Source organism: Cygnus olor, chromosome 5, assembly GCF_009769625.2.
Source record: "Cygnus olor isolate bCygOlo1 chromosome 5, bCygOlo1.pri.v2, whole genome shotgun sequence".
Lineage (NCBI taxonomy): Eukaryota > Metazoa > Chordata > Aves > Anseriformes > Anatidae > Cygnus > Cygnus olor.
In genome coordinates, this window is record NC_049173.1 from 58,238,910 (window position 1) to 58,252,607 (window position 13,698).

Genomic DNA, 13,698 nt, shown 5'->3' on the forward strand with positions numbered 1-13,698 from the left:
CTCTATCTTACTCCACTTCTGGTCACTGCAGGTTCAGAATCATGTAAACACCATCGTATCTTCTTATGTTTCAGTCTAGATTTTCACAGCTCTAAGTGCTATTTTTAAAGAAGATTCTGTTATTATATACTTAACTGTATTGCAGCATGACCAGCAGGTCCTGATTCGTTTGTCATTCTGCTGGCACACACTGAATCATAATCCCGTGCAGTTCTCCTGTCAGTGGTGAATTCTGCTGTAGCCACAGAACTAAGAACAGATCTGAATAAAAAGATACATTTCATCTATGACTATTCATTTCTTAACCCACAGTGGATGAGCTTAAAGCACCCGCAGCTTGGTACAAACAAGTGAGGAACTACAAAGGCTGCTGCCTAATCCATTTTTCCTCATGTTGTCTGGAATGGTATCCTACAAGGCTTAACTGCACAAACTTGGTCGCACTGAATTATGTCATCTTGAGACAAAATCTCTTCTTTCTAAAAAGAATGGAAAGATGGATGGCTTAGAAACAGAAGTAAAAAGTCTGAGTGCTTTATTGACCCAACTGACATCCTACGAATGGTAAACAATAAAAAGTCATGGAAAGTTAGAAAAGTTGTTTCTTATTCTTATTGCTGTCCCCCAAAATGTTCATGCCAAAGAAAAATGCAAAATTCTCTTAAACCACATATTTAAAAATCTTGCAATTTTATTTGCATATAAAGGCTGCTAGATATAATATCACAATAAATTTAAAGAAACAACTGCTTTTCTAAATTCCATTAACAAGGTAACATAAAACAGAACAAAGCTCAATAGCATTTACAGTGGTAGAACAGAAATAACTATCTGCAACAATATTTTGTGCTAGCAAGATTGCATTTACACACAGTGCAAAATAAGAAAAAGAAAATAAAAAGACAAGAAGAATATTTAAATATAAAGGACAACTAAGCCTTATTTTAGTTAGGCTTGATTGTATCCATTTGACTCTATACATGCCTGAACTACGACAAAGATTTAACTCAGGCTCTTGAAGGCCTTGAGCACTTGGAAAATGTGTCACATCCTTCATAATTTAGATGTGCTGTACAGCATAATTTTGCAGATGCTATACTGGCAATATTAAATCCTAGCTTAGTTATAATGCACAAAAAATACATATATATATATAAATTCATATTTAAAAGGAGTCCGCATTTACATTTTTTTTTTTTTTTACTGCGTGAAATGCCTGCTCTTTGCAGCTTTCACCCCCAGTTTTTTAAAGCTAAAATAATTTAAAAACAAACAATAAAAGGTAGATACCACGTACAGGCTGTGGCTATCTATACCAGTCTTTAACGTATAAAGCAGGTAGTGACAAACAACTGAGAAGTCTATTCTCCCCTTGCTGCATTCTACTGTCAACAGAAAGAAGTTTCAGTACGTGCACACATATCAAGAGGCAAATGGACCCCAAAATCTTGTTTGTGCTACTAAAAAAAAAATTGATATAAATGGAGAGATGAAAAGCTAACATTTAGGCCTAGGGAAAAAGAAGACACTTAAAAAAACCCCGACAGTAACATAAGTTGTGCAAATTTGGGTGTTTTTAAATGCTGCCTATTTTTTTAGCTTATCATATAATATTAAAATAAGGTCTCTCACTTCTTAAAAGAAAGCTTGGCTGTCCTTTTGAGAACACTATAACAATTTACAATGGCAAATTTATTGAAAAACAAAATTCATTTTACAAATTCACAATGCTTTATCAATTTAAAATGAATGCTGCATTTCCAAAAAGCACAACCCTCTAACTTTTTTTTCTTTTGTACCACCAATTTACCAAAAAAAAATCCATCCCAAAACAAAAACAACCACAATTCTCTCCCCCAAAATGCTCCCCCCCCACCAGTAATTTTGAAATAAACATGTAACAGAATGTAAGTTTTGTAATTAGAAAATGGCAGTTTATAGACCTTCCCCAGTTCCAAATGTGCAGTAGTGCTTCATGATCCTTGAGGGGTTGGAAGGTCAAATATAATTGGAGGATTGGTTGGTTGAAAGCTGACTGTACACGTTGAAGCATTGATGTAGGTTGTGTAACCGTCTGTCATAATGCCATAACCTGTAGGGAGAATGTGTCACACTTACTGTAATATAAACAAACGATGCTGCCCATGGGCAGCTCCACTGAAAGCTTGTTGTGGGATCAATGCTTTGGAATAAAATTAAATTAATCCCTTCAAAATGACATAAGCTCTTGAAAGCTGCCACAAAGACTTGATGGAAAAAATGCAATATACTGTATTTGAAATAAGAACTGAGGCTTTTGTTTTATGTTCACACATTTTTCCACGGAAAATCCTCTACTGCAATTGGTTACAGCAAAACCAGAGACAAAATCACACGTACTTTTTCTAATTACTTAATTAGTACGTTGTACTTTGCATGCTTGTAGTATCTGTCAGATAATAAAAGACCAATCAGGAACAGGAGATTTAGAAGTAACATCAGTTCTACCTACGAAAATCCTTGCTGTCTCTGGACAATGAACCAAGCTTGGTAAGCTTTCCCCATGCTAGCCTTTATCATCCAGGTCATCCTCACAGGACTGCCAAGATGGTGTTCACATTGGCTTGTGAACCCTCAGAAACCCATTAGCAGCAGGTTAAAAATACACACACACACACACACACATATATTCCCACTCATAAAAGCTGCTGCAAAGTATTTCTTTGAAAGTACAAGTGGATGTAACCAATAGTGAAAAATACAGGTATTACTTGGTTCTAAACAGGTCTTTACACAAAAGATGAGTCTCATTGACTCAAAGGGAAGCTGCAGTTATGGCAGCCTGAACAGGCAAGGCAATTTGAATCCAAACGTAGGAATAGACTTGACAAGAAGAACACAATTAAAGAGATTAAGTTCTTTACAAGGAGACACCAGTGAAAATCATGACTAAGGAAAGGAATCTCTTGCTATAAGCATAATAGAGCACTGGAGGTCACTGGATAACCACTAGCTTAAGCAGAAAGTTGAGGTTAAAGTTTAATAGATGACTGCTTTTCATTATGAAGGGATCCTGACAACTCATTCCCAAATAAATGAAGAAGTACCGAATATTAATCACAGGATTTTTCAGCATGCCAGGGACTTGACTCCTCAGTAACACTATGGCGTCAGTTTCAGGAGGCTGGAGACTCTTCTCAACCTCCTAAACATCTGGCCAGCAACTGCCGTGTTCAGGACAAATTTGAGCAACCAGCAGTAATGCCACTTCTCTTCTGGCCTCTATCTTCTCTTCCACTTGCCACACAGGAATAGGATGGAACATTGCAGAGGGCTGCGCACTCAAAGAATTTTGGGCCTGTGAACTGAATACCTGTGAACTGAATCACACCTGAGTCTTCATTCAGCCAATGTGATTCTACGATGTGAGAAAACGAATGGTAATAAAAGCACAGAAATGTCTCCTCTTACAGACATTCTCTCAAGGACATGGAGATGGGGCTCCAGTTCCACCAGTGGAAGAGATCCATTGTTTTCAGCTGATATCCGTAGAAAGCGCACAAAGAAACTAGAAAAAGTCTAGGAAGAATTTGGCACAAATTGTACCTTTTCACTTTATTATTATTATTAAGAGTTTAAGAGAACTCCCCATTGCTAATGCACAAGGGAAAATGTTTTTCTTTTAAACCAATGTGATACAGTACAGATCACCGCTGTCTGAAAGCTAAGATAAATCCAGCTACCTACAGCATCTCTCACAAAGAATAATCACTTCAGAATTGTTGCAGTTTATTTATTTGGACTGGCAATTTTGATTTAGATCATCTTACGGTGGGGAAAACCTTGTTTGTGATTGTTTTTACTTATCAACCAGGACAAAAAACCTGCATGATCAAAATGTGTGTACAGCCTCCCTTGATTTAACAGAATGTAGTGTGTGTTCGTCTGAGCTAGAGTTGGGTGAGAATTAACTGTACTGCGAGATGCTGCTCTTAAAGACTTGGCTATTTGTTTCTGTACAGAAACAGGTAATTCTTATGTCTTCTGTGTAAGTACTAAAACAGGATTCTAACTTGTTTTAGTATTCTTGTACGAATGCATTCTAATGTTCGCTTTTAACATGTGCTACCACCCTTCCTACGAGATTTAGATGTGAGGTGCTGCAAGTGGTTCCACAGTGCTTTTTCATAATGATCTTGCACATTAAAATTCTTTTCTCTCCCATTACTTAAGACTATTACAACTAGAAGTTTCAGCATCAAATGCAACTACAAAAGCTGCATTTGTGTGTTTTAGCTGGAAGTCTTGCTGTATTCACTTACTCTTAGTATGCAAGGATTAATATTTGTACAAAATATGTAATCTTTTCCTGGGTGCATTCAAATACTGCTATCCATGCTACTATACTTAAGGTCACGTCAGGATTTCCATTATAAACTCCTTATTTACACATCTTTATAAACCATGCATAAAATCCCTTTCATGAAGTCATGAGGGCTTTGGAAAAACCAACAATACTAGTTGACAAAGCTCTCTTTCTTTTTTTTCCCTTTTTCATTTCTGAAGTTCTCCAAATCTGTGAGCTTACAGAGAAGCTAATTAGAGTCAATAGAGAAACCTCCAAGGGGGAAATATAAAGCATTTAATGCATAATTTTGAGTTCTAGGGTCACAAAGTCTTACACTCTCTCTCAGGCAGACCTCCTAATATTTGTCTCACAGCCACATGAAAGCTACAAAATTGTATTAAAAATTTAAATATCTCCAAAATGTATTTAATCTCTCATTCCCTCCCACTGCCACAAACCGAGCTTTTCATTTCTGATCTGGTACTGACAATGGGTAAATCTCTTCTAAAATATGAGACTGCTGGAAGCTAACATACACAGTATGAACTGTACTACAGGATGCTTTTAGAAATGTATGCAGAGTGAGTTCTGGCAATCTCTCCTCCTGATGTCTGTCCTCCTTTCTGCTTTTCCTTGCATGCTGAGGGAGGTAAGCTGAGACAGTAAGTTGTCTTCAATTTTCTAGCACTTTTCTTGGCTCCCGCACTTGGAATAATTGGAATAATTTTAATTTTGGCTTGCATGTGTGGGGAATCTCATCTGTTTCTCTAACAAAGTTTGTCAAAATTTATATTGCTTTCAAATAACCTGTGTAGAACAACCTTTGCACAGTGAAAGATGTAGGTGGCTAAATGTAGCACACATTCCTGAAACAGCCTGTTTTAATTCTGGCATAAATTTACAAAGTGCTGTGCATGCAATCACTTCCCTCAGTTCCCTCTCTGCTTTAGTCCAATATGCCAGTACCCGTCCCTTTGCAATGCATCATCGAGATGCGCTCCTTTGGAATTAGCCTCAGATCAAAGAGGAGAGTAGCACAGGTCCTTACCTTCATGGATTCCACCAAAGACGTGGAGTTTGGGCCTTACTCGCCTCTGCACTGTGTTTAGCAGTTCCACACAACCAACTCTCTGCAGCTCCTTTGGAACCCAGTCTCGAAAACCTGAAGGCAAAATGCAATCAATACTATTAATTTTCTCTATTCAGGTAAGGTTTTACATAGTCTTTCAGGAAGTCATAATGCACTGAAGGTTTATTACCATTATCTACAGTCATAACCTCTCCATTAAAGCACACAATGGCTTTTAAGCAACATTTCACTGTCACTTCGTCTTCCTTAAGATTTCCCCTCTCCATATGCATTAATATTTTTCTGGATGTGATTTGTTTTTTTAAACTATAGGCTTAAACTCATCTTCCACCTTCAAACCCTGGAATATTTTTTCCCGGCACCGCTGCTGATTTTTCTTCCCTTTCCCTTGGCTCTCACAGCGGTCACCTTCCCAATTCAGTGAGGTGGTCCCTCCAGAAGCAAAATACGTGAGGAAATCAGCTGTTCTACAACCTGACACCTCTGCCACCCCAAAGATTTAACAACACAGCCTCCCACAACTTCCAGAGGTCTGCAAGTGTCAGGTAATTTCTGAGACCCCAGTCAGCAACAAGAAGCAATGCATATTAAAGCATTTAAAGCATTCATTAGCATCTGCAGCATCACTGTATTTCTCCACGAACCCAATTGAGAGCAGATGGATTAGCAACCCATGTAAAATAGCACCCGTGAAACATCATAAAAGTGCTTGTGGGGTTTTTTGCTTCTTCGGGAAAATAAACAGATTAAAAGAATGCTATTCAGAGCGCTGGTTTTCAATATCCGGTGTGCTCCACTGTCAGCGGATGGTGCATCGCTGCTTTATCAAAAGCAGCACACAGGTAGCTCCGGGAAGCTTAAAGTGAATTTGCAGCACTATTAAAAGAGCTCCTAGTAACCAGGATATAAGAAGAGCAGTAAGTATATTATCGGTCAAAAACTTTTTTTTTCTCCTCTTAGCTCTGCTTAGATTGCTGACTCTTAACTTACTACTATACAAATTATGTCTATCCTGACTCCGTGGTCCCTGTGAGCCCTGTGAGAGCACTGAGCCAACCTGGTGGCATTTAAAAGCTGTTTTACACTGGCACCATGCAATTCTGAGAACTGTGGGTTTTCTTTTTTTAAACTCACTACCATCCCAAAACTTGATGACTTCATGTGATTGTGCGATGATCTGACCCCTTGGATTTCAAAACAATTTACTGAAAGCTTGGCAAAATCACAATCTATTAGCAGTAACGGTAATGAATAAGAAGCTGACACTCCTTCATCCTGATAAGCCACATTTAAAAAAGGCAATGCTCAGTTGTAAAACTGACTGAAATATTGAAAATATGATCCTAGACTGCTTGTCACATGTCTTGAAGAAAAGCAATACGTGATGTGTGATAGTATTTTGTAGGGTAAAAGATAGGAAAAAATAGTGGAAATTTTAAAATGGTTTAGTGGGCACTTGAGATATGCCCCAAACCAAGTAGTTCTGCCTCTGCTGAACGATCATCTTAGCATCATTTTGAGACAACCAGAATTTACTTTATCGCAGAATTACTGTGATATCTGTTATATCTGAATTACACACATTTTCAGGACAAGCAAAATTTAACTAAATGGGAAAACTTCAACTAATTCATGAAAGAAAAATTTACACATTTATATAGCTGTCATTAGTTTACAATTATCTGAGGGCATAATTTATTCCTTCACAAATTTACTATAAGTCAATTAGAATATGTAACAGTGGTTTTACAGACATTATGCTTAAAAGGAAATTGTAAAGGAGAAAATGTGACTACACACTCTTGAACTTTTGACTGCATACTCTAAAACCTCAAAGAAATATGTCATAGTAGGGGGGAAAATGTTTTAGAAGTTTTAGCCAACCTCTGAAAAATCACATGGGATTGGAAACTGTCAGATGAATATTGTACTTAAATAAAATGGCCGTGGAATTGGATATTTGATATTCCCTCACTTGAGCTAAACAAAAAATGTAATTGAAAAAAACACCTGGAAGCTCAACAGATTTTGCTAACCTTAATCATCACTTTACCCTTCTTTCACAAAGGCTTTTTAATTCATAGCTTCGAGTTAAGAGTGCAATTACAGCACACCTTATGGAATTATTAATTTTGCTTAGGTGGAAGGTAAAATTCTCACGCAAAAAAAAAAATCACACACAGCTTTTGTTTCACTTACCAAGGGGAGGTCCATGTGTCATTAGTATATCAATACCCTCAGGGATAAGGTTCCACTTGTCTAGCAAAGACTGACCTCTGGGTAGGTTAAAGCCCCATCCATTAAACCACGGTGTCCTTTGGGGGAAAATAAGATGAAGTGCATCAGTGGAAAATAAAAATCTCTTCCCTTCTCCAATTTTTCTGAATTACAGTAACTTCTGCAGTACAGAGACTACTTGCAGACAGCCTTTTCAAAGGGGATGTCTCTAAAACAAACTGGTTCAAATACATACTGATCTGTACATTTGAATTTGCATTAATACCCAATGCTCTTTTTGTACTTCAGGAGTATCCAGCTCTGGGGGCATTTATCCAACAAAGAGAAAGGGAAAAAAATTTAAATAACGCAAGCTCAATCTAAAGCTTACATTTGGGGATGTTCAAATATAAGAACTCCTACCTTGTATTATCCAATCAAAACAATCAAAAATCTCAGTTTTTGGAGGCAAGGGACAATTACAGCACAAGGCATCTAGCGGGTAACAGTTCATCAGGAAGACAGCATAATATTGTGGATATAAGCGCTGTGTACTGCGTTATTTCACCAAATTCAAACTCCCTTTGTCTAGCACTTTTAATATCAGAACATTTGCACATAACTTGGCTTTGAACCCCTGAGCCTCCTGGAGGCCTTGATCAATGTTTAGCCTCACAGTAACTTTTTAAAAGAGATCTTATCACTTAAAACTCATTTAGTATTTCTTAAGAAAAACAGATCCTCAGTTTTCTCCATCACAGCACAGCATTGTTCTGTGACATTTGTTTATCCATCAACCCTGGCATGTAATGATAAAAAGCTTAACTTTCTTAGGAGTACTTTTTCAACGTGTAATACCAAAGTGAGTGGTTTTGATGCAAGTATAATACAGTAAAGTCTTTCCTGATCGGGTAAGTCCACAATTGTTCTTAAGAGGCAACGTTTACAGCTGTTATTTCAACATTTTGGATAGCTGTTAGAATTGAAGTATTTCTAATAGTTTTCATCTGTGTGTGTGCTTCTTAGAGTGTAGGCAACAGAATTAAGACTGGGTTGCTTCATTTTCTAGGAGGTTTTCCCTGTTCCAGACATAGATATTTGGGGCCATCTTTCTCAGAGTTCAAGCTACTCCTGCAGTCTTCTCTGTACTGCAGTTGTGAAAAGAAAACTTTCATGTAAAAAAAAAAAGTGGAAAATCATATCTGTTAAATAAGAAAGATCATTAAGAGTCCTACATCACTTCATTATGTAATCTGCCTTCTGCACACCCTAACTTATGAATATGTTCAATCTCAAATACGCATTCAAGTGGAAATTTCCCATTGAGATTACATCTCTATTTAATTTTATTTTTTTGTAATTAAAATACATACTTTGCTTGCCAGAGAAAGTAATTTGACCAATGAAAGGTTTACCCAGTTCTAAGTACATTCAGAGTTCCTGACAATCAGCAGTATGGGCAAACAGCATGCACTACCAATACAGGTGCAGGAAGGTCACAGTTACAAATCACAGACACATCCTTCTCCCATGGGGTCCTTCTGAGCTAATGCTTATATTACACATACATAGGAACTTGTTCGACCTAATAGACTTCCTGCATGTTGGAAGAATGGCACGAAAAGACAGGAAAATTAATGCTAGTTAAGCATTTTATATAAGCTATTGGTTCCTCGTGCATAGCAAAGAAACTCCAGCTCTCACTGTTGGCTTACTCTGCACCAACTGAAAACCTGAAAAAAGATCTTATGTTGTTAAGTGAGGGCAGTGCACCACAGAGCAGGCTTGTAAGCTACTGAATTAAAAATGAAACGTGTCTGAACTTCAGCGAAATCACAACTGTTCCTGCTTTTCCATGATTCACCTTTCTGAAACGTCTTAATTAGGTATGAATGTTTCCTTTCCTATAATGTTCCCACGTTTTAACATATCAAGATTATCAAAACCCTCAGGGCTGCAGTTGGCTAAACATTCAGCTGCTTAAAAAAACAAACACACAGCACATAGGTTGAACTTTTCACTATCAATTAATGATTCTTTCCCCACTTGCATTTCTCCTGCAGATAGTACTGTACTTATTATACCATAGTTAAACCTGAAACATGAAACCACATCTGTGATCTCTCTGGAGCTCTTTGGAGACTGCAACCACGGAAAAAGCTGCATTTGTCTGCAGGTTTTTTATTTTATGTTACTCTTAAGCACTGAGGGAGGAGGAGGGGAATCCGAGTTCCAATATATTTTTCCTTCACCAGCCTCTGTAATTAGCTGTGACTAACTGCCACCACATGGGAACCCACTTGTAAGAAAACTTTCGAGATGCCTTCCCCAATAGCCAGCACATGCACAAAAAAGACAGCAATCTTTATTACACTAAATCTTTTCATAAAAAAAAATAATAAATCGGGAAGATGAGAGGGCGTGACTGGAAGAACACCAGGGTTTAGGCTCCCCTCCCTGACGCAGGCCTCGCCCTGTGCCTCGGCCAACATGAGGAGAGGCGCTTGGCCCCTGTGGGCCTGAGGCGCTCAAGGCCTCGCAGGGAAACTCACAGGGCGCGTTTGGAACAGCAGCGAGAAGAAAAACGGCGCTGTGGCACAGGCTCAGGTTGGGATGAGATCCCATGGAAGGTCACCCTGTGTTTGCACTACGCTGTGTTGCAGTGCAGACGAAATGGAGTTGATGTGCTGTGAATCCCCGGAGTGGCCAGATGAATGGCTGCTTGTCCCCAGCAAGTGCTGAATGGGTGGAGGAGAGGAAAAGCCCACACTGCAGGCAGGTAGCATGCTATCAGCACATGTTGGATAGGGATATTTCACTCCAGATATTGCCTTTCTTTGCATACCAAAGAGCTAAACAGTCACATACAACTTTTAAATAATCTAGGGGAAAAACTCTGCACGCAGATACATGCCTCCCGCAATGCCTTCCTGAGCTGACTATCTGTTGGGAGAAGACACCTCCGCTCCAAGAGGATGTGTCTGTGATGTGCTTTGGCTGCACCCACCTATGATAAGGTGCAATCCAGTGCAAATAATTATGGAGAGGCTAATTAGGCATTCGTAATCGTATTTAAGACCTGACATATTTTTCCTTCCTATTAAGTTCAAAGTAACAGAGTTCTGTGAACCACTAGCAACACAAATAGCATGCTTCATTTTTAAATAGTCAAAAGAAAAGAAAGCGATCAACTGTTGAAATGTCACAAGGGAGGCGTAGACATAAAAAACCATGGGAATTAGTAATGAGAGATAACAAATGATTTTGTCATTTTACGTTTGACGGACCAGAACACTTCCTCATACGCAACGCATGGCACGACACGGGTCCCGCTTACGCACCGTGTCAGCCCACGGCCAGGAGAACCTAATTTAGCCTCTGCTCGTCAGAGCCACACTGCGCTTCACAGCATCCTTCACGTGCCATGAAACTGTCATCGTAATTCTTGATCCCTGGCTCACCTGACAGCTCAGCCCTCCCCTGACTGCAAAGCTTCCTTATCATTTAGGCATAGCAGCTCTGCTGGCACCAGATGTGTCACAGGGAATATCCTAATGAAAGGCAGACACCTGCCCCACTGCTATACCCTCTTCAGTTCTTCATTTCTACGCAGAAATCCCCACAGATTCCTCTCCACCTGGCGTTCTGGAAGTTACATTTTCTGCAATTAAAAGAATGCTTACCACGCATTACCTTCACACCCTGTGCTGCAAGAGGCACGCACATCACTTGCCATCATAACAAGGAGGAGGGGATCTTAAACTTCAGGGCAAGGCTTACCCTCCCTTCACAGGTGCACTGGAAGAACTGCCTGACAAGAAAAAGAAATCCACCGGCCTTCAGAGGCAGAGAGCTGACTCTTCAGCAGGTGATCACATCCTCCCTTTTCCCAAGTAACTTAAGTGTTCTTACTAGTTTGCTATTATTAAAAAAAAAAAAAAAAAAGTACAGCGAGGGAGCATTACTTTACAGCATAAGCTTCAGAAAACAAAATCACAACCCCTCTGTGGCATGCACATCTTCTGAGCAGCAGTCACATAAGGAAACAGAAGACACACAGCTATGGCCAAGTTCATCCAAGTGATGCAAGAATTTTGACTCCGTCAGGAAGGTTAATGTTTTTAAAGGATGGTATCTCCCACCATCTACTTTCATTCCTTCTCTGGCTAGGGGCTCATGAATTTAATTACACAATCCTCAGAGTTCAACAACGCAAAAGGTAAACCTACAATGAGACCTTCTAGACAAAACTTTTACTTTTAACCCATGAGTAAATCCAATAATTTCATTAGTTACGTCTAAACAGCAGCAGAAAAAATAAATTCTGTTTTCTATTTCTTGTATTCGTTCATTTTTAAGGCTAACCAGTCCCCTACAAAAGCTTCAGTTTGATCTTTAATCCTGTGAGTGAAGTGTACAGGAGGCAAGAATCTGGGGCTGTTTCCTTCTACAGGACCAAGCTGAATGAGCATCTGAAACACACCGCAGCAGGAAGCGCTTCCACGCAACGAACAACAGTAATGAAACGGTCGGTATTTTTGTCAGCATTCAAAGTGAACACACAAGCCTGGAAGGAGATAGACAGTTCCTGCAGCAGCAAAGACAGGATGAGACAGGGCACTGCATATGCATTCCTAGAATTGTTGAGGTGCGGGACTAGCCTACTAGCGTAGCCCCAAAATATTCGCCACAGCCCTACGCAAAAGCTTGCAGCAGTGCAGTGCAGTGCACTAGCTGACAGCAAACTGCAAAGGGAGTAAAAACAAAAGCGACCTTTGTGCACAGCAAAGAAAAGCCTTCCGATCCTCCGCCCTCCATCCCGAGGCGGCACACAAATGTTTGCCAGGGCGGAGCAGCACACGCGCCCACTCCGCTCGTCAATGGGCAGAGCGTGCCTGGTGGGAAAACACAACAGTGACTGTGACAAGGGGAGAAGGGGAAGCCCAGAGCGTGTGTAACCATGAAAACAAAGGGCTGAGCAGGGCAAGTGCACAGCGTACTAAGTAAGCACATTTTACAAGATAAGAGCTTCTGTAAAGACTCTGACACTTGCCTTCAGTGCCACAAAAGCATTTTTGATTAAGCTCTTTCTTAGAGTGAATATTAAAACCCCTTTTTTTAATATAATGTAACAACAACTAGGAAATCTTAAAGGCTAAATAATTTCCTAAATGTGCTTGTTATAACATCGTGACGTTGCTCATAACGTTGTGATATCAGAAAAGGACAAAGTTAAATGGTTCTAGCTGTCCTAGCTCATTTCCACCTGCGTTTACACGCTGTGCCTCAGTGTCCCACTGAGGAAAGTGGGGACAGTAACACGCAACCTTCTTAAAAAGTATCACAGAGTCCAGTTCCTTGGGGTTTTGCTTATCCTGCATCTTTAAACAACTGAAGCTCTCATGGGACAGCTCTTACGAAAGTGGGTTACCAGTACTGTGACAATGTGACTGTATGCCTCTCCGAATTTCAGGCACCTCTGCAAATGTCTAAAACACAGTTCTGCTATTCTCCCAACGTTACAAAAAGCTGAAGCCACAACAACGGCTGGTATTTTTTCAGATTTTCTCTCTTTCAACTCACATACTACAATTTCTAAACATTTATTGGTTCTCTGAATGATAAAACATTTAAGAAACACAACACACACATCCACAAGTTTGGAAGGAAAGAGTCCACGCAGTACCTTGCCCCCATAAAGCTAGCGCAAACTAGTGTGCTCCTTGCACCAAGCTGTTCTGAATTTCTACCTCAGGTTATACAAACCAGTAAGAGGAGGTTTTAGCTTGGACTCCTTTCAGGCAGAGACCTGTGCTTTGATCTTTGAGATGTAAGAAACTAAAAACGAGGTACTCAAATGCTGCCATTTAGCAAGTTCTCCAGATATGCTAGTCTGGACCAGATTATGTCCTAAAACATGGACAGACACAGAATTAAGTACAGCTTTAGCCATCTGTATGGTTGGAAAATGTATGAAAAGAATTCTCTTCTGCATCTTGCAGTTCTGCCCTCTTGCACTCTGCACATCTCTGCCTGTGATGCCTCGAGGATGCTCCAACTTTTA

The 13,698-nt window shown here is 39.6% G+C and overlaps 1 protein-coding gene across 11 annotated transcripts in view; it reads right to left on the minus strand.

Annotated features, from left to right (window-relative positions):
* Positions 1–673: 673 nt before the first annotated feature.
* The window catches only part of MPPED2 (metallophosphoesterase domain containing 2), a 196,117-nt gene continuing 183,092 nt past the window's right edge, over positions 674–13,698 (minus strand). For all 11 annotated transcript variants that reach the window (XM_040558436.1, XM_040558433.1, XM_040558437.1 and 8 more), the window contains 3 exons: positions 7,617–7,732; positions 5,376–5,489; positions 674–2,092 (listed from right to left, as the gene is read on the minus strand). In XM_040558436.1, coding sequence (XP_040414370.1) covers positions 1,974–2,092; positions 5,376–5,489; positions 7,617–7,732 — 349 coding nt within the window. In that variant the 3' untranslated portion in view covers positions 674–1,973. The remainder of the gene's footprint in view (positions 2,093–5,375; positions 5,490–7,616; positions 7,733–13,698) is intronic.